The 26,176-nt window shown below is 39.5% G+C and overlaps 1 protein-coding gene across 1 annotated transcript; it reads left to right on the forward strand.

Moving 5' to 3' along the window:
* The first annotated feature begins 3,663 nt into the window (after positions 1-3,663).
* On the forward strand, positions 3,664-25,968 carry vopp1b (VOPP1 WW domain binding protein b). Its single transcript, XM_055022768.1, has 5 exons — positions 3,664-4,715; positions 12,812-12,870; positions 21,581-21,658; positions 22,199-22,332; positions 23,379-25,968. Exons 1-5 carry the CDS (start codon positions 4,659-4,661, stop codon positions 23,579-23,581), a joined length of 531 nt encoding a protein of 176 aa, XP_054878743.1. The 5' UTR covers positions 3,664-4,658; the 3' UTR covers positions 23,582-25,968.
* Positions 25,969-26,176: the final 208 nt, after the last annotated feature.

A 26,176-nucleotide genomic window follows, 5' to 3' on the forward strand; every position in this document is an offset into this window, starting at 1 on the left:
TAATGAGCCAAATTTCTCCTCTAAGTCAGAGATGGCATTTACAATTTTTGTCAAGTGAGCCACTGTCAGGAAGCACCTCTTCTTTGCTAGAAATAGAAAAAACAGGAGACTTATTCACATCCGCATTCAAATCACCGTCTCAAAAATAAACTAAGATTTCAAATCATTTCATGCCAAAAATTCCTTTGACAACTTGAATTTCTCAATCAATCAGTTACTAATTATTATAGTCTAGTAAACAATGTTTAGTAACACAAAACATACAAACAAACATTCACTCCAACTTGAAATAGACACAAACAAACGTTGCTATCAGAATTTGGAGTCAGTCAAAGTTTCATCACAGTCAACATTTACAGTCGGTCGTCATTTTGTGTAAATTGTCTTAAATTGAAATGACCAAATTTACTGAAGCTTCAAATAGTTGAAATTTCCACTTATCAACGTATATTAATGTTTGAATTCAACTCTAATGAACGGGATCTCGTTTTAAGGTTTAGCTATATGTACACATCCAAAAGAGATCTCAACATAATTTAGAATTCCAGCAGCTAATTTATCATATTACTGCTGAAGCGCTTCATTACAGATTACACATTAATTCATTGCAAATTAAACAGAGACACTTTTCATTGATTTCTTTGAAACAGTACTCATCTTCCCACCGTGTTTGAAATCTCCTACACTCAGTTGCTATTTTGCGTTTCTTCCTGTTGCCATTTCTGGTGATTCACCGTATAAGTTTTCCTTCGTTTAATTTTGTTTCTGTGGCTGGCTCCATCTAGTGTTGAAACTGAGAATTGCAACAGAGTTGATCTCAAGCTTTTTGTGAGGGCCATATTCAATTATATTTTCAGAATTTGCTGCGGGCCAATAAAAACTGGCCCGTGGGCCGTAGTTGGCCCACGGGCCATAATTTGGACACCCCTTTCCAAACTATGGCTACAAGCCTATTTTATTTTTTGCTAAGGAAGAAAAGTCTTCAAGCAAGTGGGTAGCAGACATAATTACTCATTTGGAGCACACTGCTACTACAAATAATTTTCTTGAGAAGATGCAAAGGGCTTATGAATTTCTCCTCTCTGTAGGTAATGCATGTACGTGTGTGAGAGTGTGTGCACTTCCGTAGGGCGTTATATCAAGTCCACAGAGAGTGAGCAAGATATGTGTCTATAGATATTTATTTCTGTTTTCTGTTAAATTATGTCTTTTCTATTCATGTCTGTACCAGTGCAGCCCCACACCTCCACGGAACAGCAGGTTTTTTCCACCCAAAGAGCAGTGGGCTGGTGAAAAAGCTGAGAACCTGGTCAATGAACCAACAGAGACCATATGAAGAGCATCCAAAGTGGATCCAAGTGAAATTATCTTTGGATGCTGGTTCTGTGGTATCACAGAACCAGGAAGAGACTGTGATTGTGCTTGATCTGGTTCCTGTTTCTCCTCCTATTGTTCCATCTTTTCCGACTTTCCAGAAGAAAACAAGAGCTAGAAGCACTTCACCAGTTGCCTCTCCACCCACTCTGCCATCTGTCTCTCCGATAGACCAGCCATGTCAACAATCATATGAATCACCTGCTGTCCACGCCATTTTCGTAAGTCAGGGTGGCCTATTTGAAAATAGGAAGAGAATGCATAAGTTTTGTTTTCTTAGTCCTGTGACTATTTCTTTTCACATCCACCCATTTTCTTACCCGAGGGGTCGATAGGGCTGCTAGTGCCTATTTCCAGCGAGAGGCGGGGTTCACCCCGGACATGTCGCCCTGGACAGTCTGGACAGCAACACAGAGACAGACAGGACAAACAACCATGCACACACACACTCACACCTAGGGAGAATTTAGAGAGACCGATTAACCTGACAGTCATGTTTATGCACTGTGGAAGGAAGCCGGAGTACCCGGAGAGAACCCACACATGCAGAAAAATCCTGGACCAGGAATTGAACCCAGAACCTTCTTGCTGCAAGGCAACACTTCTATCAACTGTGTCACTGTGCATTTAATGTTATACTAACCTCAAATTCTGTGTCAGTTTTTATACAATGTTAAGGAAGGAAAACAATTGACAAGACGGTCTGGTCCTTATGCAGCTGTGGAAAACAAACTTCTAACCTCATACAAGTTAATCTGTTCTGTAGTGGTTTCAAACATCGATGATGGTCACTGTAACAATTTGCCACTACATTTATATGCACCATCTTTGGTACCTAAAGCCAAACACCAGAAAGGCTGATAATATGTCAAGAAGAGCAACACCTCCCATGAACTCACGTGATTCAACAAAGGCTGGCTTGAAAACCATTGTATGAGTTTTGGAGTGGATGGAAAACTGCTTTATGAGGAATAGAAATGAATTGAAGAGTGGAAGAGGCTGAATGGACTTCAGAGTGAACCAGGACAACAAACTAATTGTGATCTAGTATGACAGGTAGCGAATAGTGAACCTATTCATTTGTTGGCATTGAACCAGTGAAAAATGTTCTGCAATCGCCTGGAGCACTTCATCAGTGATCAAGTGCTTAAATATATGCCTGGAGTGTTGTAACACCTGTTCTTTGAGTCTTTGTCAACCCTGGCAGTGACATCAACTTATGGAACTTGACAGTATTTTCTCCATTTGCATTATTTGTTTTTCACATTAGTCTTCACTGATTAATTTCTTATTGTATCCAGGGTAGTTGTTTGGACCTCAATTCCATCTTCATCAGTGAAAAAAATTTTATGTTTATTTATCAGCAAAATCTTCAACTTTCAGCTTTATAATCTTTGAAACAGCATAGAAATACTGAGAAGCAGTAAATTTTAGTGGTTTGAAAATTTCCTGTATTTTATGAACATAAAACTAATCTAAGGCCAAAATGCTTTATGTCAGTGAAATAAGTCAAAAATGCACCACTGTGTAATTTTCAGCAAAACCTTCAATTTCAGCTTTATAATCTTTGAAACAGCATAAAAATACTGAGAAGCCGTATATTTTGGTGGTTTGAAAAATACCTGTATTTTTTTAACATAAAACTGTCAGAGGCCAAAGTAGCTTCATCTCAGTGAAATAAGTCAAAAGTGCCAGTGGGGAGTGAAGATTGAAATGAATATTAAAAGAGTTCCAGTGTTTCATGATATAACTACCAGTTATATCATGAAAACAACACAAACACGGTTAATATTTGCTTTTGGATTTGAAGGAAAACTATGGTGACATCTTCATTATCTATAATGCTCTAACTAATGCTGACTTGATGCTCTTTATTTATGGCTCTGCCTCATGTGATCCTGTTACTGTTTTTATATATTACTGTTATTATTATGCAGCTGCTGCCTCTGTGACTCAATGATTTTTAACTATTTTATGATGGAATTCATTGAACTGTTCCCTGCTAAGGGCAAGAAATTTTTTGATTGTTATTATTGACATGTTTAGCAAGTGAACGGAAGCTCTCAGGGACAGGTCTTTCCTTCCACTTCTGTCTGTGATAATGCAAGATTGTCTTACTGTCAAAACTTGTCGAAAACGCTTTTTTGAGTTTTTCAGAAAGAGAAAGACGCATTGGCATGTCCTGCCGAGAGGCCACTCCATAACATCAAACCCGGTGATTGGATAGTGAAACATTGGACCTCCACACGCTGGCACTTTTGACTTATTTCACTGAGATAAAGCGTTTTTGGCCTTAGATAGTTTTATGTTCATACAACACAGGTATTTTTCAAACCACCAAAATATACTGCTTCTCAGTATTTCTATGATTGGGTGTAGGTTTAGACAGGTGTGGTTTAGACCTAAGAACTTATGTGTTAACAGCTCATTATGTTATACAAACCCGCATGGATAACCTCCAATAGCCAGACTCTCTCCAACTTACACCAGGATGATTGACTAACAGGTAACTACATCCTGTTGTGTTTCACAAACTAAATCCTGATGATGTCGTAGCAATATATGACCTCAACCTCCTCTGGCTCTCCTGTTTTGTCTCCAAACTCCTCTACCAGCCTCCTCTTCATCCTTTTCTTTTCTCATGCTGTTGACTCCATCCAAATCGTTGCCCTTCCGTTGACAGAAATGTGACGTCATGTGGAGTTCCACTCATGATTTTCTTGTCATATCATGGCAATTAGATTTTAAAAAAAACAACCCTCTAGTGTTAATGCATTTTAGATCAAAATAATTTTGCAGATAAAGGCAGATATTCCTATGATATTAATAACAGAAAGTTACATCATTTGATGTAGTTTATATAACTGGAGTAATTCCACAAATTTATAATATCGCAATATTAGAAAGAAAGAAAGAAAAAAAGAAAGAAAGAAAGAAAGAAAGAAAGAAAGAAAGAAAGAAAGAAAGAAAGAAAGAAAGAAAGAAAGAAAGAAAGAAAGAAAGAAAGAAAGAAAGAAAGAAAGAAAGAAAGAAAGAAAGAAAGAAAGAAAGAAAGAAAGAAGGAAAGGGGCGTGGAACTCCAACATTAAAACATCCACACAAACACAGGTCCGGTCAGACACTCTGCTTCTCTCCGCTCCGCACTGCGCGTCATTCGGTGCCTCCGCAGCGGAAGCCTGGAGGATGAAACCGACTCCGTGACAAAGGAGCGCTTCCTCTCAGTTCTTTTCCCTGTCAGCAGCAGGGCGTCTGCTGCAGCTGCTGCCTCCTTTAGCAGCGGAGACATGAGGAGCCCACTTGCCGGCGGTGTTGCCGCGGTGACATTGTGGCTGTTAGCAGAGGTGAGTGCTGTCTGCCATTGATGTGTGTGTGTGTGTGTGGGGGGGGGGGGGGAGGTGTGTGTGTGTGTGTGTGTGTGTGGCTCCAGTTGGCTGTCAGACGGGGATGCGCTGGTTGTTGTGTCTGAGCTTCGGCTTCGCTTGGCCTGTGATGAAGCTCTGATGGTGGCTGTAGAGTATTTTCATGGATAGTTGCCAAATTCTACTTAAAACTAACACAATGCGATGTTTCTCCTCTCTGGGCAGAAATCAGACAGATAGACAGCGACATCAAGTTCCGCACGCAGCTGATTAGACAAAGAACCAGAGCGAAATCTCAAAGCTTGAAGCGCTGAGAGCAGCCTGCCGGAGCAGCGGCATCCAGAACTGGGCTGACAGGCAGCAGTAGGCTCGTCTGACCTCTGCTGCTTTGTTTAGTAGGGGAAACCACCCGTCACCCTTTCTTTATGTTCATCCCGCCACACACACACACACACACACGCACACACGCATATACACACACACACACACACACACACACACACGCACATGCACGCACGCGCACAAACACACACGCACACGCACGCTCGCACGCGCGCGCACGCACGCAGGCACACACACACACACACGCACACTTGCGCCATCAAACAGAAGCTCTATTTGATGGAGTTAGGAGAGGGCTGAGTTCTGATCTGAGCTGTTCATATTTATATTTGTGAACACATCACATCGCCTAAGGTGAATGAAATCACAGTAGTTGGAGGTGAAATCAGCACAGTGTGGTCCACCGTGACATGTGTGTCAATTCATGGAATTTTAATTCTCATTACTATTTTATTTGTCTAAGCTGAGTGTGTCTACATCATTAAGACTGGATGAGGACAATGTGACCTTCTGCCCGCATTTTACCCAATCAACTTTTCCAAATAATAATGTGGACAGTAGTCCAAGGCATATACATTCATGCTCTGCATGCTGATCATGTTCAGATATAGATGCTCTCACCTGATTGTTGAAATATGAATAAGGCAAAAAAAAATAATAATAATAATAATTCAACAGATAAAAATCACAAACTGTTTCAGCAAACAGGCTAAAATGGCAGTATTATGCCACAGTTTGGCCACTTCTAAAGGTAGAAATTAGAATCTCTTCAGCAAAATCACAAGATAACATGATTACACTTCCAGGTGAGGTGAAAACTTGGAGGGGAATAACGAAATACTGGACCTGAAGGCTCAGTCATATGATTCTGACAGAAGGTCGCAGGGAGATTTGCGGGTCAGTGTGTGTTTTCTTAAAGAGCTGGCTGACCTCCACTGGCCACCAATGGGTGTGGACATAAGTTATTTCTCCACCAGTAGCATAATGGTGATTGACAATGCTAAGACCCTCCTCCTGGGTTGTTTCTGACCAGGAGTGGTGTATTTCTACAGATCGCAATAGTAGCGCTGGACGGAGGGGGAGGCCCTTAATATTCTTTTTGTAATAATGTTATGACATATTAACAGTTTGAACACATGTAAAAAAATATTTTCTTAAAAAGTAAACCTATTTTATTTAGGACAAAAATAAAAGGAATGGAGATAGTACAGTACTTTGTGGTGCTCCTGTGGTGCTGATACCTGGTCAGATACTCAGTCCTTCACTCTCACTGTTCTGTTTGGTCTGTTTGTGAGGTATCACAGATCCAGGTGATTGTTGAGGCATCGATCTCTGTCTTCTGGAGTTTCTCATAGATCAGGTCAGGATGAATTATGTTAAATTCACTGGAGAAATCAAAGAACATGATCCTCAGTGCTGCCAGCTTTGTCCAGATGACAAAGTTGTTGAAGCTGCAACCTGGGCAAGAAGATTTTACTTAATCTTCTGGGTGACAAAAGCTCATTTTACAGCCTGTCTTTTGCCAGGGTGTCCTTACAGAGAATCTGTGACTCCTCTTGCTGGAACAGTTATATTATATGATGTTATACTGCTATCTCCAGTTTATAATTCATGATTAATTTAGCAATAGAATCATTTTTGAAGCAATAATTACAACATTATTGCTTAATCATGCAGTTCTGGGTTGAATGGTTATGGCTCTTGAGTTTTAGAAATGAGATCATATCAAACATTCTGCATCCTGGTTTTATGATATGGCTCAAAATAATTTTCTTAATCAAGTTTACCCTAATATTTGATCTGGAAATATTAAAATAGGTTTAATATTTGTTTTGAAGACAAATAACTATTTGTTGTCTTAAAGTGAAGAGAGCAAGAACATTAGTTTATCTTTTATTATATATTTCCATAACATCTGAAAATTCCGGGTTTAAAGCATAACTTAAAAAAGCTTTCATTATGGGATGTACTTTGGATACAAGTTGAATGGAAATCACATAAAGCTTATGGACATGTTTTGATGTACACTGTAAAAATAAATTAGTTGAACCAACTTAACTGAATTGCTTCAATTGTTAACAAGTAATTCAATTAAGTTTATCAATTGAATTTATTAAGTTTAACCAATTCAATGTATTTGTTTAAAGTGACAATTTTTTTGGCTCTGGCAGGCTTTATTTGAGAGTAGATAAACAGAAAAGTGGGTAGTGAAGGAGGATAAGACATGTAGCAAAAGTAAGTTATCGTCACTAAATCAAATGAATTAAGTGAGATCAATATAAACAAGTTCATAAGATGAACCACAGCCAAAGACACCTTTCAGAGTGTATAGCGCAGGATCTTTTATTTGCTTTATTATTATATGATTAAAAACTGATATCTTTATCAAACAATCAGTAGATTTTGTTGTTGTTTTTTTTTTTTTAAATTAATGATCTAGAATTGGAATCTTTTCCCAGATTCTCAATCAGGAAAAGAGAATTTAGCATCTGCTAATAAAAGTTTGGCTGTTTTTTATTTTAGTTTTTTGCTCAGATTTATCCTGGGGGTTAGGAGGACATGACAGAAACCTGTCAAAAAATTAACTACACTAAAATATTCACAAAATGTTATTTCAGGTTTAAGGCAAATGAACTGAATTTTTAGGTAACAACTTTTTGGCATGAAGAAAAGTCTCACAAATAATGTGACAAACAAGTTATTCACTTTTTAAAGCACAAAAGTTATGTGATTGTACTCGTCACCAGTGTTATGCCTCTTACTAAAACTTCAAGCTATTAGAACCAGCCTTCCAATTTAAAACTCAGTTTATCAAAAATGAATAAAAATGATACATCTCACCAAACAGACCAGCTCAGTATCTCACTGACAACTTGTGGTGCTGTCACATTATGTCATCTTTCTTTCTAGTGAATATTTCAATTTCAGTTTTTAGTTGTATATGACCAGATTGCATAATATTTCATGTATGTATATGTGGCGACTCTTGAAGTAAGATGATGTCTGCTTGAAGTCTTCTTCAAAACTTTTTAATATTATTTCCTCTTCCATGTCATTCTGAGTTTATATCACTAAGTATAAGATCTAAAATAAGTTTGGAGTGTAAGAGTCTTTCTATGTGTGTTGTGGAGAAAAAGAGAGGTTGTGTGTTTGTGAAAGAAGAGAGAAAACAAAACAAGCAGCTTCTGTAGCATTGACCTACTGTGTGTCCAGATGATTTCTCCTACTTTAAGCTTATCACAGTATTCAAATTTTCTGAGACACTGAATTTGAGGTTTTCATTATCTGGAAGACATAATCATCACAATAACAAGAAATAAGAGCTTGAAAGATTTCACCGTGTGATTATAAATTTGTATAATGAGCTTCATGCTCTGAAATTGGAAACTTTCTAACAATATTATTATTATTATTGCTGATGTTACTGATACTAATGTTTAATTTGTGAAAGCATAGAACACTGGGCTTTTCTTTTGCTTTTTACAGTGGTCTTCAGGGCCACTGTAGAATGAGACAAACATAAAAATAAAAAATTTATAGATGGTTACTTTACTATTCTATAATTTAATTTGATTTTCAAAATGATTATTGGTTAATCGTTATGGTAACACCTGTCTGCAGCCCGGGGATGCCCAAAGGGGGTTTCCACAGTGTGAAAGCTCAACAACAGATCACCGATCAATCCATTCTCACTGGCAGAGTATTGGTTGTCTTCCCCGCTTCGTCCATTTCCCACTTCCTGTTTACTTCAGTCCAAAGGAAATGATGGTCGCTGGGTGTATCCTGCTTTTTGATGTCCAAGGCATCATGAGTGGTTGGAGACATCAATAAGACAGGAAGTGGAGGGATGGGAGATCAGAGAGTGTTGGAATGAAACAGAATGTTCAAATCAAGCAAATGTGTGTAGTTAGTGATTTAAAGCAGTCATTGTTAACACTTACCTTTTCCATATCAAGTTCTAAGGGATGCATGACACAATTATAATCTGGTAATAACTAGATGCTCTATTTGCAGGATCACATAAATGTAACATAGGTTACAGAAATCAAGAATTGAATGTTTGACATTCTCTCTTCTTATGAGTCTATGCAACTTCAAAGGCAAAAATCATCCAGATCATTGCACACTGCTGCAGTTCACTGCGTACATTGTACATGTTTGAGCTCTTGACACCCCCGATGTGTCTCAGCCAACAGCCAACTGATCTGTTTTCATAAAATAACAGGAAAATGCATGCTGGTTGTATAGTGGCAGTTTCTGTGCTATGGGAGGTGCAGGAACAATTTCCTCTGCTGCCAGCTCAAATCGTGCAAACAGTGTACATGTAACATCATGCCAGCTGAGGTAGTCAAAAGGCAAGTCAAAACAAAAATGGGTCAGAAGTATATCATTTAACCCTCTATGGCATAAATTTTTATTTTATGAGGAAAAAAATATTTCACTCTAGTTTTGGGAGCTTGAGGGGGTCTTTATAATATATCAATCAGAAAATGTGCTCCACCCTGCCCCCCCCCCCCCCCCCCACCAGATTTTGGTTTGTTTTCTCAGGGCAACAATATGCTATGAGGGTACTAAAATACCAAGGTTTTCTTTATACTTTATACTTCCACTTATTTATTTAATAAGTGGAATGATGAACAAACAAGCAATAAATACATTAGAATAAGTTTCCTTTCAACAAACAGCCACAAATGGTTTATCAATTAGTGCATTAGAGATTAGCTGCATGCGGGTGCCTGGTAATCCACACATCCATCCATCCATCCATTTTCTGAGCACCCTTCTCCCTAACGGGGTCGGGAGGTGCTGGTGTCTATCTCCAGCTGCGTTCCAGGCGAGAGGCAGGGTACACCCTGGACAGGTTGCCAGTCTGTCGCAGGGCAACACAGAGACAAACAGGACAAACAACCACGCACACACACTCACACCTAGGGAGAATTTGGGAAGACCAATTAACCTGACAGTCATGTTTATTGGTCTTCCCAATTCACCGTGTGATTATAAATTTGTATAATGAGCTTCATGCTCTGAAGCTCATGTGGGAGGAAGCCAGAGAACCCGGGAGAGAACCCACGCATGCACAGGGAGAACATGCAAACTTCGTGCAGAAAAACCCGGGGCCGGGAATCGAACCCAGGACCTTCTTGCTGCAAGGCAACAGTGCTACCAACTGCGCCACTGTGCAATCCAAACAATGACATGTATACTGCTATACCCATAAATTGTTCCAGTTCTTTTTTAGCGAGGTTCAGGTGTCACACTGAATTGCATATAAATTTGACTGCTCTACAACTACTTCCAGAATCTCTTCAGAAGAAAACATCTTGAAGTATTTGTAGGGGGAAATGACATGATCTGATTTTGGAAGGGGCTGCATAGTGGCACAGTTGGTAGCACTGTTGCCTTGCAGCAAGAAGGTCCTGGGTTCGATTCCCGGTCCGGGGTTTTTCTGCACGGAGTTTGCATGTTCTCCCTGTGCGTGCATGGGTTCTTTCCCGGGTTCTCCGGCTTCCTCCCACAGTCCAAAAACATGACTGTCAGGTTAATTGGTCTTTCCAAATTCTCCGTAGGTGTGAGTGTGTGTGTGCATGGTTGTTTTTGTCCTGTTTGTCTCTGTGTTGCCCTGCGACAGACTGGCGACCTGTCCAGGGTGTACCCTGCCTCTCGCCTGGAACGCAGCTGGAAATGGGCACCAGCAACTCCCGACCCCGTTAGGAGAAGGGTGCTCAGAAAATGGATGGATGGATGGATGATTTTGGAAGACTGACCTGCTATTCTGGGTAATATTGGCACTGTGGGGTGTTCTCCAACGGGGTAAGCGTGGAACAGCTTCCTGTGATACTTCATCATCTTCATTTTCCTCTTCATCCACAGACTCATTGTCATCACGCAGGTCATCTGTTTTCAAAAGAAACCAGTAAGCATAAAATTAGAATAGGTCATATATACCTCTCTTCAATCACTGATGTACAAACGCACATACATGCTCATTCCATACCGTATGTTACTCTACTGACTGAACCCTGATCTCCTAACTCTCCCTCAAACCTGATTTTGGAGTCAACTCTTCCTCACTGTCACTCTCCTCAAGCTCACTGTCAGAAGGAATGAGCCTAACCGCTTGATCATGTTCCTCACGCCTATAAAATCTTTGTACATCCATTTCCTGTGAGTAATAGTAGATAGTACAGGAAAAAAATTATTATGTTGATAACTACACATCCCTACACATCTCCATCCATGAGCATGTTATAGTTCACACAAAAGTGGTCTAACTGCACAATGTTGCCCTGAGGCAACGAATGAAAAACTGCCATTTTAGTATATAAATGAAGACAAATGGTGTCTTTACTCAATCAAATATGCTTTTTCACTTATTCATGCACATCACACATATTATTTATACAAAATTATTTAAATTTAAACATGTAAAAAAGTGAAATTTATCTTACCTTCTGCTAGCGGTGTATCCAAGTCAGCTGCGGTCCAAAAAAGGATCGTTTCACTCCAAGACAAAGGTCAAAGCCAAGTCCAGCTCAAATTTCATTGGTCACAGACATATCATCAGACTTTTAATGTGATGTTTTACTTAAAAAAATTTAAAGGGGCTGTGTGTGGGCCAAAATAGTGGTTTGTTGCCTGAGGGCAACACAATGCTAATATTTTATTACTTGGCACAGAAAGCAAATAGTGCTTATCTCCAGTTTTATCACCAGATACTGTTTATGATATGCTGTCAGGATATTGATGTATCTGGGATTCACCCAACCAGGCATGACACACATACTCACAGTGACTTTGGAAAGTATTCACCCCTCTGTTTTTACCTCTTTCTTACATTACAATCTGTATTTAAATGGTTTTAACCTACATTCCACATCGTGCATCTGCATAAAGTCTGTGAAGTGAAAACATTTTTAATTAAAACTAAAATGGATAAGTATTCACTTGTTGTATGTAGGTTTTCACATCGAAACAGGTGAATGTTGACAAAACATACATATAAAAGGCAAACATTTTATATTGGACAATCATTTTTATTTTTTTGGGACTCTGTGTAATCGCTGCACGTCTTTCAACCACTTTGTGGCTGATCTGCAACATTTCCAGTTTTCTGAAACTTGCAAATAAGTTTTTCAACAGTGTCGTGTGTGATGCTCGGTTCATGTTTTCTGTTAAAGTTTCTTTCATCCATGCGACTGCTTCCTGATCCAGCCATCAGTATAATTTTAATTCTTTGCTCTTTTGTCAAATGTATCTTCTTTGGTATTATAAAAGAAATTTTACATTCTCCTATGGATGGAAACGTATAGCCCACCCTGTAGATTGTTCCTGTTAATGTCCAGAGATAAGTTAAGTTTTTTTTCTGGTCAGCTGGAGAAAGTTTTGGCACATTCACACATTTATATGTTCTAAGCATCTGTTCAGTGATTGGATAGTTTCAGCCACCTGGTGACATCATAATGGAGAGCTGTGAAAACTAATCTATTTGTTATAAAATTTCACATCCCTCGTATAATATCTCTTATCTTACTGCTTATCTCTTATCAGGACAAATCCTGATAATGCTCAGAATTTAAACATTTTTTGGAGTTTTCTTTATTCGCCATTAGTCAGGCAGCAATTCTGCTGCTTTTCTCATGTAGGTTTGACCTGGAAGCTTTTGTTTATGTAGTCAATTTTTATATTCACATTAGTCAATGTTACCCTAATTATAACCTTATTTTCTTTTGCAGTGTGTTGAAGCCAAGAAGTTTTGCTGGTATTTTGAGGAACGATATCCTGCATACTTTGTGTAAGTCCAATTCAATTAATTCAATGTTTAACCTTCACAATTATCTGCATATTAAAACAGGCATTGTAACAAAAAATGAATTATAATAACTTGGAAAGTTATTTCATTTAATTCTTTAAATGAAAAAGTACAGGAAATTGTTTTTATTGATTAATTGCACACACAGTGATGTTGTTCAGTCATTTCTTGCTCTTTATTATGGTGGACTTCTGACAACCCTCAGAAAACATGGTAACATTTTATTTGACGGGTTGTGAATAAGACTGTCATAAAACCGTCATAAACATGGCATAAGACACAGGTGTCATGAACATGAGTAAGTCTTAATGAATATTTATGACTGTTGTCATAAAGTGTCATTTGGTAAATCATGACACTTTAATGCAAGGTTGACATGATTCAAAATGTCTGTTATTACAACTTAACAGTAACATAAACAAAAATCTCTTCGTTACCAAGAAATCATAATCTGACATAAATTTGTTACAAAAGTATTACTGATTAAACTGAAAAAAGTTATAGCTTTGTTATTAAAGCTAAAATTTGATCAGTAATACTTTTATAACAAATTTTATGTCAGATCATAATTTCTTGGTTAATATCAAGTTGTCATAACAAAGACATTTTGAATAATGCCAACTTTGTATAAAAAGTGTCACAATTTACCAAATGGCACTTTATGACAACAGTCATAAATATTAATGACAGGTGTTATGACATGGTTATGACATGTCATGACAGCCTTAGTCACAACCCGTCAAATAAAGAGTGACCAAAAAAGGTTCTCCACAAATGTGTGCATTTCATATAAATAACATGTTTACATATAATGTAAATCAATTCTAATGAACATTCCTTTCATTAGAATTGTACATAGACACCAATAAAGTTTTTTTAGATGGAGGAAACAGAAACCAAGGCATTAAGAGAAGCCTTCACACTGCTGACTTTGAGTCATGAAATCACATCTGGGTGCATCAGGAAAGACTTTGCCAGTCAGTCATCAACAACTGTAGTCCCGTTGCCTTGACACCATAGAGGTCCAGAGCCAGCAAACAAGCACATATCAGGACCCCGGCAGTTTGCTTATCAACTTCTCACCAACATAAGAAAGTTTAATAACAAAATAATTCAACCTGACAGCGAAATACTTTAATCAACAAACTCACAAAGCTAGTAACTAAACTAAACCATAAAGAAAAACATGCAAGAATGATGTAAACTAAACTACTAACTGTAAACAGTAAATAAAACCAATAATAGTATTGAATATACTTGCCATATTAAAAGTAAGTTTTGAATATAATAAGGTTTAAGCAGGGATTAAACATTCCTTTCATTAAGCCCACACTCCTAAAAACACATTATGTTTTTAGAATTGTCGTCATATTCTTATTTTGAACATCATGTTTTCATAATCTGTAAGTGGAAAATCGTCATAACTAACAAAAAAAATGAGGCTTTTAAACATCCATCTGTTTCTCTTAGTAATAAAGCTGTCACGATTTGGTGTGGAGGTGGTGAGGCAGATGCTATGAGACCCAGGTAGGAGTGAAATGATGATTTAATGATGAGAAAGTTTCCAAAAATGTCCAAAAACAGTCCAGAAGCCAGGCAGCACAGCTGAACGGAAGCCAGGGCTCAACACTGGTAGTACTGGACATACAAAGGACAGCAAACAACTAAACAGGCGACAGAAAGAGACAAAAGAAGACTAGGACCCGACGAGGAACAAAGGACACAGGAGGGATTAAATACACAAAGGGTGTTCACAAAGACTAGACACACTGGTGAGTAATCAAGGGGAAGACAGGACAAAGAGGAGACTCAGGACACAGAAAACTCTAAATAATTACATAGAAAACACGGAACATGACAAAAGCTCCTAAAAGAAATCAATTGATTGGGTCTGATTAAAATATCAGTTTAATATAAACTGTAAATGTTGAGAAATCAGATTTTTTTAGGAAGTATTTGTAAATTAAACTAATTTACACTAATTTAGATCAGATGAACCAGAAACACTGTGGGCTCTCACTCTGCCATGTAAAGAAATGACTCATATGTAGTCATCACAGTCCGGTATAAATAGGTATGCTTAAAAATCAATGTTTGTATCTGTTGTTGCCGCATCCTCCCACCCCACCCCTCCCCCCTTCCTTCCCTCTCTCCTCTCTCAGTCACTACTTCCTCTTCTGAGAGGGGAGATGTGCTACCAGCTCTCCATCTAACGGGTAAATTGAGTTTCCTAAATCTGCTGGGATTTACCCTATCCAGAACTGAAGTAAACTCTGTTCAAGCTGGTTTCGAGACAGGATTCGCCTGATTTCTACAACCTACATCCAGATGTCCCACCCTTATAAGCCAGTGAATTAGCCAGACTGAGCAGCCTATCGCCAACTAGTTTCACAGAGCACATCTGTTAACGGCCGCTCCTTCTCTTTTTTACAACTTGCACTTGTTACTGAATCAGGTTGGTTTTAGTGAATTGGGCGAGTCCCAAGGATGTAGTTTTAGATTTGGGCTAAAGCAACCTATAAAACATTACCTCCTTCTCTTCCCCAGAATCAAACATCATAGCTATTTTACTACCATCAAAGAACTTTGAGGTGACTCATTAATTGAATGTCCACAACATCTTTTAGATTTTCTTTATGCTAAATATTTTATTAGTAAAGCAATTTTGCAAGGGTCAGTACAGCTTAATTCAGAAATAATCAAATGAGTAAAATCAATCTAGCCTATCTTTCCCTAACGCTGATACTAAGAACTAAAAAGGGAACCTTTTGAGAGAGACGGACAAAGTTTGGTGTTTCAAACCCCAGAACTGGCTCGATGATGAAGAAGGTGTTGATTGACGAAGGCAGGGATCTCTGTTGGTCTGATGAGCTGTCATCTCTGCATCCATGGTGAGGTCACACAGGACTTGGGTCTTTATCTTTGTCTTTGGAGTCTTAACCCAGCCGATGAGAGAAGTCCGATTTGAAGCCACATGTTGCGGGGCTGATGGGTTGGTCCCCGTGCACAAGACAATCTTTGGCTCTGTGTCTCTGGCTCTTCTTCAGCTGCAGAGTTCTTTGTCCATCTCGGTCTTGACTCGAAGCTGCCTGGAGGATCCAAACTAAGATTCCTCTTTTGCTCTCCCCTTTTGTAGGGTTTATACCCGCTTTCGGTGCATTTTTATTGGCTAACACTGTTGCTGTGCTTGCTTTATTGGGTAACTTGTTTGAACAGATGAACTCATGTCATCTGTTCATCCGTCAGGACAAAAGGTCTTAGAGGTCTTGTCCTGATGTCTTGGCTAATGTCTCAGGGTTGCTCAACGTTCCTCCCATGTCTCTGACACGTTTAAGTTGTTCAACAATCTATGTCCTAATAAAGTGTTGGTTATGGGGGGACTCACTTTCCCGTGAGTCCCCATTTTACCCCTAACCTTTCACCTACTATCCACCTCCAACACATCGTCAGTGATCTTTAATAGCAGTTACACGTTTTACACCATTTCAAGTTCAATGTCAAAATCACATTCATAACCCTTTTTGTCGGGTGTTGGAGTTAGGCTGGGTGGGGAACCTTTTCTTTCCCACCAGATGGAGCCAGAGGGTGGCAGTCGTTGGAGGGTGGATCCCGCGCACCTGTGCGTAATCGCATCATCGCAGCCAGCATAAGAAGAGCGGGCAGGCGGTTCTCCAGCGCTTGAGTGTTATCCTTCAATGGTACTCAGAGCCCCCTCTGAACCTGGTGTCGGTGTTGTTGTGCGTGTTTGCAAGCAACTAGAGACTATTCTGAAATTTCTCTCTCACAGGATTATCTCCCGCGGAGCCGCGGAGAAGTTCTTCCTGAGACCGTGAAGCCTGATCCAAGAACTGCCGAGACTGGCCGAGACCCGCTCTTTACCTACCTGCCCAACGGCAAACCCATCTGACGCCAACCCTCGGATCTGGACCGGACCCCGCCACCTGTCAGTCACTCCCCCCCTCCTCCCAGCGGAGACCACATCCATACCACACGGAGACGACCCTCACCCAAAACCCCCCTCCGAGACACATCACAGAATTTCTATTTATTTTTGTTCCAATAAACTTATTTCATCTTTCCAAATCGCTTCTCCTTGTTTGTGCGCCTGCATGTGGGTCAGGCGTGTTGCTTCAAACATGACACTTTTAGTTTCTTTGATTTGGCATTCATTTATCATTTTATGATAATCACAACTTTTTACTCTTTTATTATTATTTGATACCAAAGTTACAGTTACTTGTTTTACTTGTACGTTTTTCCACAAGTGTCAGTAAGTAAGTAAACCAATATTATTATAAGTACTTTACTTTAAATCTTATCTAATTAATCAAAATGTTTAGATTTCATCCTTTAAAACTTTTATGCTTTTAAATAAGGAATAGTCTCAGCTATTTTTATACAGCTTCAAGCTGGAAACTTACTTCCTCTTTTTTCAAGAAACCTGCTCTTCCTGTCTCATGTCTCTATGACTATGATTTCTTATGACTAGATAGGAAAAATAAGTATAATGAAAGCTAAGTTTGCAGGAGACAAAAACAACACACACAACCAGGTTTATTTTATAGCATTCTGGGTCTACTGTTGGATCTAGATGTGATTGGTGTGACTTATTTTAAAGATAACTTTATTTGTTGTTACTGTTAACTGAAATCTCCAGCATGGGGAAGTGGGACGATCTCGGATTTTCTTGACATATCGGTGAGGCCAAATGGATTCCATATTTTCATTGATTAGTTTCGGATGTATTCACACATTTGGTTTGTGTTTCAACCAGTTCACAATGCAAAGCAAAGGTGAAACAAAACATTCATTTGAGATAATGTTTGATTACATTTTGCTGAATCAGAAATAAATAACCTCTTGGACAATTGATTATCTGACTATTGCTTTGTCACTGCAGTGATAAATCTAATTTAGTATTTTCAATATGAGTAGTTTTTATCATTCTTGCTTGTTTGAGTATTAAACATCTTAAACATACATAAAGAGAGGAGTTCTGCTGTTTTAAGCACTCTATTTTAAGCAATCAAAACACCATAAAAAACTTAATTAATTGTTTATGAGCAACAGCGACTCTCACGGTTGGCTGCAATCCCAAAACTAAGTTTGGTAAGCTAGCAGAGAGAATAAAAACTTCAGCAACACTTGAAGCTTTAAAAGAAGGCTCTATCACCAGAGTGATTAGAAAACACCACACACTTTGCATTTAAATAAGGTATAATTAGAGGTCTGGGAAGGTGTGAGGACCATCACTGGCCTCAACACAAAGACCAGAGTCGTTGGGGGAACAATGGAGAGGGCAAACGAACTGAACAACTTCTTCAACAGGTTCAACCAGTCCGTTCCCCCCCCCCCCCCCCCCCCCCCCCCCCCCCCCCCCCCCCCCCCCCCCCCCCCCCCCCCCCCCCCCCCCCCCCCCCCCCCCCCCCCCCCCCCCCCCCCCCCCCCCCCCCCCCCCCCACCACCCTCTCTCCACCACACCACACACTCCACAACCCCCACCCCACCAGGTCAGAGAACAGCTGAGGAAGCTCAAGCCCAGGAAAGCAGCAGGGCCGGACCAGGTGTGTCCAAGGCTGCTGAAGACCTGCGCTGCTGAACTGGGAGAGCCACTACAGCGGATCTTCAACCTCAGCCTGCAGCTAAGGATCGTCCCAGTGCCCAAGAAGAACAGGCCCAGCGAGCTGAATGACTTTCGGCCCGTAGCACTCACTTCACACCTGATGAAGACGTTGGAGGGTCTTCATCAGGCCTCCTGATAAAGATGCTCATCAGGAGGCCTCCTCAGACCTCAGGTGGAACATGCCCAGGATCTCCTGCAATTCACCTACCAGTCAGATGTTGGTGTGGAGGATGCCATCCTCTACCTGCTGCACCGGGCCCACTGCCACCTGGATAAGGGCAGTGGCACAGTGAGGATCCTATTCCTGGACTTCTCCAGTGCCTTCAATACAATCCAGCCCCTTCTGCTCCAGGACAAACTAAATAGCATGGGAGTGGACCAGCACCTGGTCACCTGGATCCATAGTTACCTCACCAACAGGCCGCAGTATGTCAGGCTAAAGGACACCGTGTCTGACACTGTGGTCAGCAGCACAGGAGCCCTCAGGGCACAGTGCTGGCCCCTCTTCTCTTCACCCTGTACTCCTCTGACTTTCACTACAACTCGAAACTGTGTCACATACAGAAGTATGCTGATGACACAGCCATAGTCGGATGTATCAGGGACGACGGAGAGGAGGAATATCACTGTCTGGTGAGGGACTTTGCTCTCTGGTGCCACACAAACCACCTGGTTATAGACTTTGGGAGGTCCAGACCAAAGCCGAGACCAGTCGTACTAGAGGGAACTGAGGTTGAGGCCGTGGACTCCTACAAGTACCTCAAAACACACCAGCCACCTGTACGGGAAGGTGCAGAGCAGGATGTACTTCCTGAGGAGACTGCGGTCCTTTAACATCTGCAGCAAACTGCTGTGGATGTTCTACCAGTCAGTGATCGCCAGTGTCCTCTTCTACACCGTGGTGTGCTGGGGAGGCAGCACATCCAAGAAGGACACGTCCAGACTGGACAAACTGATCATGCGTGCCGGCTCTGTGGTCGGCATGAAGCTGGACTCTGGTGACGGTGGCAGAGGCAAGGACACTGAACAAACTGCTGGACATCATGGACGATAGCAGCCACCCTCTACATGCCGTCATCAGCAGCCAGAGGAGCCTGTTCAGTGACAGACCCTCACGCCTTCAGACTGTACAAGTCCTCATTGGGGGCCCGGGAGGGGGGGGGGGGGGGTGACACAGGAAGAGGGAAGAAGGAGTAGTGAACTCCATACTTATTATGCCAAACCACATAGTGCAATACCATATCACTGGTCAATCTATCTGCCAAATTCCTATATTTTCTCTTGTGTTGTATTTATATATTTTTTTTATATTTTACTTATATTCTTATTCCTTGCTTATTTTTGCTTAATTTAGGGTTTTGGTTACTCACATTTAGTGTGTACCTTTGTGTTTAATCTGTATTTTTTTGTATTCTTTTGTATTTTGCTCACTGTGTGCCACTTTTCTGCCTGTAAGCTGCTGGTAACTTCAATTTCCTGAGGGAGTCTTCCCAAGGGATCAATAAAGTACGAGTCTAAGTCTAAGTCTAAGTCAGAAAATTAATCAAAGAAAGCAATCACACACTCAAACAGGATGACTCTTCAGTTGGTCATATTTCCCACATGTATTGTGTAAAAGAAATGTCTCCAGTAGAGAGTGTAATGATCATAGGTGCAAATATTTCCTCACTTCTGAAGCTATTGTTTCTCATCCTAAAACTAGTTTGAGATTCCAGACACTTAGAAGTCTGAGGTATATACTATCTTTTATTCATCGTGCATCCTGCTTTCTGTCATATGCAAACAAGTTCTGTTATTGATTTTGATAAATCAATCCATCTCATTTGGCCAGAGTTCTGAATATTTGGTTTTCAGGTTGCTGCTCATGCGGTTTTAAAGGAAATTTAAGATTTTGTTTGCAACGCACAAAGTGTGATTAATGCCAGCATTAAAATACACTTGCGTGTCTGATGCCTGTGAGGAAATATCATAGCCTGTCTCTCGGTGTAGGCAGAGCCTTTTTTCCTCTGCTCCCTCCTCTACCCATTCTGACCCTATGAAGCATGATGCTGTTTTCCAGCATCATACTTTATAGAATCAAACATAGAGAATCAACATTTATCTTATGCATATCTCTTTATCTTTTTTTCTCTTTCCTTTGGTTTGTTATTTTGTTTGCATTTCCTTTTAATTCATGTAAAGCACTTTGAATTGCCTAGTTGCTGAAAATGTGCTATGTATCTTACCTTATCTTGAGGGAATGAGTTTTGTGTCTGCTGAATGGTCCCATAAATTATTTACTGACACACATTAATGGTTAAAGAGCAGCAAGTAGCCCCTAATCTTCCAACATTCCCCTGAACATTGCAGCTTTCTTGCTGCAGTCACCAGACTCAAAATGAATAAAGTTCCAGCACCTGACTTCTTACAGCAGTTTCATGTTCCACTCTAACAGTTGAGTCAGCACTTCTTTCAGACATGCCACATGTTTTTGGAAATTATAAACAAAAATATCAACAATGCTCAAGCTTTATCTTCAACAGTTGATAGGCTCACAATCCCTCCTCTGACTGTTCCACCTGAACTCCTCTCTGACCCAGCCTGCAGAACCAGAACCAAACATGAAGAAACAGCTTTCAGCTTCTATTCACCACAAATGTGGAACAAACTTCCAGAAAATTGCACAACAGCTGGAACACTGCGTTCATTTAAATCTAGACTAAAAATCCACAAGTTTACAGTTGCTTTTGAAACATAATAAATAGAACATTTATTCAATTGATGGTTTTGACAGTGACACTCATCGAAATGTGATATTTGTTTTTGGTTTTCTCAATTATTGACTCCACGGTGATTTAGTATTTTTGTGTTTTCATGATGTAAAGCACTTTGAACTGCCGTGTTGCTGAAATGTGCTGTGTAAATAAACTTGCCTGATTGATTTAATTTCTCTTTGTGAGAAATTAAATCTCACAAGGAGCGATTCCAATTATTTTTGGAACTGAATCTTATTAAAATGAATATAAAAGACCAGAATTTGTATTGCCCTTTAGCATGTTATGCTTCTTCTGTCTGTCTGTGTTGTTGCAGATGTCGCTCCTATGAGGACTGCTGTGGAACTCGCTGCTGTGTCAGAGCCTTGTCCATTCAGAGATTATGGTATTTCTGGTGAGTTCCCCTAATCTTCTGCTTTACACCTAATATAATAAATTAATAAGAAGCAGAGTTTTAAAGTTTCTGTAAAATGTTTGGTGTTATTTGTTTAAGATCCACTACAGCCACGAGCCCTTAACTAGCAGACTCTCTGAAACAAGATGAGCAGCTTCTCTTTCTTTTGTATTAATTTAACTTTAGATATTTTTTGCTTTTTAGTAGCTATTGTATAAACCCTGTTTTTTGGCTATTGTCTGTCTTCACAGCAGAGTTACTCTTAAATTGTGACACTAACCTTCAGACCTATAGATTATAAATCCATCCCGACTTGGGAAAGGATGGGGCTTCATGTCATATGTTTGTTGTTTAAATTGTGTGGTTTCTCTCTCAGCAGAGGTATTTTAAAAACGGCATTGGACTGTAAGGCAAATAATTTGGGATTGCACTCTTGTATTGTGATCCCAAGTTACCTACACTCTACTTGAGACTGAAGTGAGCTGTGTGAGGAGCAGCTTCTTTACTTTAGTATTACAACATACTGTGTTTTCCTCTCAGGGTCCTGCTCATGATGGGGGTGTTATTCTGCTGTGGTGCTGGCTTCTTCATCCGCAGAAGGATGTATCCTTCTCCTCTGAGAGATGAACCAACCTTCAATGTGTCCTTCACCAGGCAACCTGTCACCTCACCAGGTAAAGCAGAGTCTTCCCAAAACCAAACAGTTTTTGAAATGTGATGATTAAATTAGCAATTCTACAAACATTTTGCTGCTGTGGAGTATTGTACAAGCCTTACCCACTAAGCTGCAACAACAACAAAAAAATTACTTCAAAATGAGATCAAATTTGAAATCTTTTGTTTTGAATACATATCTTCATGCCATAATACTTTTAACCATTTTGTACTGTCTACTTTTTGCTACTAATGATATCTTGGAGGCTAAACTGCCTCACTTGACTTATTGTCTTGTCTAAAGTTTTTTTTTTTTATTCTTTAGATACCTTAACTTTTCAAAATTATGTTTTGGTTTCCAATTGTATTTTCAGGTGTTCTATGGTGCAGGTTATGCAGTTCTTTCTGCTCTGATGCCAAACCCAATCTAGGAAATTATCTGGGTCTGTTACCGACGGCCTTTAAAAACTGTTAAAGAATGAAAGACACACAACATACAAAGTCAATCTCAACATGGGCAGCATTTTACATGCATCAGACTTCTTAAATCCATTCTGTAAATTGGTGTGTTGTGTCTATTGATGTGGATATCTGTGTTTTTTACATTCTGCAGTACAGGAATCTGCTGTAAGGCATCATGCTGAGCCAAGCCCGATTTCTTTTCATCTTTCCCTGTTTAAAAAATGAAGTAAATCAATAAATTGATGTGTGTTGACATGAAAAAGGACAAGTACCACTGATAACCTTGGAGAAGCTGAATAGCTTTAAAAACATTCCCACGTTCTTCTGTGGGATTCCAGTGATTACATTTATGCTGAGCAGGGAAATGTTTTATTTTGAAAAATACTTAACAGGATCTGGCTTTGTATTTTGTCTTGTTGTTTTCAGCTGCTATGCTGCAAATAACTTTTGTAGTTGTTTGTTTGTCTGTTGTTTGTTCAATAAAAACTGAATACAAAATGTTTAGCAAAGACATCTGAGCCTCTGTTGTGATTGCAGAAGCTTTCACTATATAACATCACATGTGCGCATGCGTGCATGTGTGTGTGCGTGTGTGTATTTGCAGTTTTCCAGCAGCCAGGCAGCATACAAGGCTTTGGGGTGAACGGGATGGCTGGAGGTGACCCTGGGATGACATTGACCCAGGTTGCGTATCGCTCACAGCCGGGCTCCACCCAGATGATGATGTGGTCCTACCCGCCACCTCCATCCTACTGCAACCACCCACCGCCACCTTATGAAAAAATCGTCCAAAATGACAAGAGCTAACCAGGTGGAACATGAGAAGGGAAGCAGGGTGATGGAGACAAAGTGCAAGGACCGGTCTGCTGTTTGCAGGTTCATGTTAACTGACTGTGTGTGAAGAGTTAATAACACAGATCTGTAGTTGAAAATAAGCACAATAGAACTACGCACTCTGGTTCTGTTCAAGTTTATATTAACACACACCCTGACTGGAACTTATCTCACTGCATCTGGGCAGAGAAAGTCATGGACAGTTACTATTGATTAAAATGTTGCAGAAACTGACCCCTTTCCACCAAAAAACATTAAAAAAAAAATGGAAAGATGATACAGGTTCCCAGCATTTTATGAGCTTCTTTATCAGTAAGTTATCGATGTATTTTCTTTGTTTTCAGCAGTTATATGATGACTTGATGTGGTAGTTGGTGACCAACATTGTCATCTAAAGACATTCTAGTGGTAATAACAGTGCCGTTCAAGGTGTGGTTGAACTCATTTTCACTCGAGTATCATTTGGATGGAGTGGTTCTGTCTTCCTGTCATATTATCCATTTGATTCTCTGTTCAGGGAAATAATACAAGAAACTTGTTGATTTGAGCAGCAATTAATAGAAACTGTAATCCAGTTCCTTGATCTAGTGCAGCTTGATGCTTTCTTTCCTAGTTTTCTTAAACAAAAAACTAAAGCTTAGGATGGAGTTCTCTTATCAAGCCCCTGAGGAGGGTGGGAGTTTATAGGGTGGAGCGGCCATTTAAAGAGAGAAGGTGTGAATTATAAATTAGGCCAGTTTGTGAGTTCAATAAAACCTTTTGTCCCTTCCTACTTTCACTTGACTTTTTGGTCTTCAGCACCCTCAACAGAAAAACAGCTTGGCCCCTGGCACTTTCCTTTGGTGCTGAGAAGTGAACAAAAATATTTTTAAAAAAGGAAAGGGAAAACTTTACAGTTTACCTCATGACAATGTTTTAAAAAGACAGCAATATAGGTATCAAGAGGAATGTAAGAAATAGAGCTGCCATTAATATTTACCATCTGTGCAACATGACCAAATGGACATAAGTTTAACATATCCATCCATCCATCTGATGGAAACAGAGACACTGTTTTCAAGTTTATAGGATGATCTCGAGAGCATCCAGGCTAGGAGAGCGTCGGCCTTAAACACTGGGGGACAGAACAGGTTGGGTCAAACTCACAGCTGAAGGGTTTCTCTATTGTATGTCTTCTCCTACATATTATGTTGCTTTTAAGTTATTTAAGTGCCCAAAGGTCTGTATTATCATTATTATTAGCAGGAGAACACTAGGCAGTATCACACAGGCACAAGCTCAGCTGAGCCTCCTACGCTCAGCTGAGTGTAGGAGGCCCAACCCTAACCGTAAGAGGTAGGTAGGGACCTTCCAGGAAGTTATTAGAGCTGAAAGAAATGTAAAAAGGATAAATACTTGCATTTTCTGTTTCTAATATATTTAAACAACTTTGAAAACTGAATGAGATACAGTAGAGCTGGTATTTACAAGGAAAGCTAACCTTATTTGGAAGCAGACATTTAGATAAACTATATTCCTTAATAATTAAGCCTGAATGAATAATTGTTGCAACGTGTGAATCAGTTTGTTTTTTATTTAAAGTTCTTTCTCGACCTCTGGAGAAAGAACATGATGAACTGTGTGTAAAGACAAAACTTGCTTTTCCCTTGACCTTGAACATGTTTTTACAGCTGCTTTCCTATCTACCAGAATACTCCTTACTTGTGAAACTGCCTGTGTGCAGAATTTAATTTCTGTTTCCTCCTTCCTGCTTTCAAGATAAGATTTTCTTTGGTCCAATACTAGCACAATAGTTACTGCTCATGAATTTTACATCCAACAGTCTACATACAGTATGGAAGTAGGTTGCTTAATTTTTTTCCTATTAGTTTTAGATTACTGAAATATCTCTTCCGCATAGGCGACATGCAAAATACACATAAAGCAATCCAGACTAATCAAAAAATACCATGTAATTGCATTTTTTTTTATTTCTATGAACAAAAAATTAAATTAATAAATTGTTCTGTTGGTCCAATTTACACGCCACTTCATACTTTACCCGCAATTGGCCAGTGGAGGGTGCAAATAATCCACATGTTGAATTTCTCACAACCATAACAACGTTTGGTGTTCATTGCATTTATCTTGATATGAATTTAAACTTTAGAGAGTAAGACAAATCTATTCCAGACTTGGAGATGTTTATCAATCAATCAGCAATTAGAACTGGCCATATTTTTCCTAACCAACTTTGTTTATAATTGGACATCTATTCATTAAAAATAAGATATTCTCACTTTGTCATTCCATATCTCCATCAGCAAGGACTTTGATACACTTTTTGCTAAATAACAATAATAAAGTTATGGGCATAAAGAGTTCATGAATACTGCTTAATCTAATTCATTCATCCTTGTTATGTTCCATACTTTCGTCTTCTTTTTTGCATTATAGTCCTTAGGAAAAGATATCTGAATCTGTGTAAATTGGAATTGGTCAGACCTCAAGGAAAACTGGAGTCATATCCATATGCTTTTTTAGAAGCATATGGATATGAGGCATATATTGGAGCATTATCATAAAGTA

The sequence above is a fragment of the Poeciliopsis prolifica genome, unplaced genomic scaffold (genome assembly GCF_027474105.1).
Source record: "Poeciliopsis prolifica strain line A6 unplaced genomic scaffold, Auburn_PproV2 SCAFFOLD090, whole genome shotgun sequence".
Lineage (NCBI taxonomy): Eukaryota > Metazoa > Chordata > Actinopteri > Cyprinodontiformes > Poeciliidae > Poeciliopsis > Poeciliopsis prolifica.

Excerpts from the sequence above, each read along its gene's own strand:
- vopp1b (XM_055022768.1), top strand. The coding sequence starts at position 4,659 with ATGAGGAGCCCACTTGCCGGCGGTGTTGCCGCGGTGACATTGTGGCTG. Across the intron at positions 12,871-21,580 it reads CGATATCCTGCATACTTTGT|ATGTCGCTCCTATGAGGACT; the intron begins GTAAGTCCAATT and ends GTGTTGTTGCAG. Across the intron at positions 21,659-22,198 it reads CAGAGATTATGGTATTTCTG|GGTCCTGCTCATGATGGGGG; the intron begins GTGAGTTCCCCT and ends TTTTCCTCTCAG.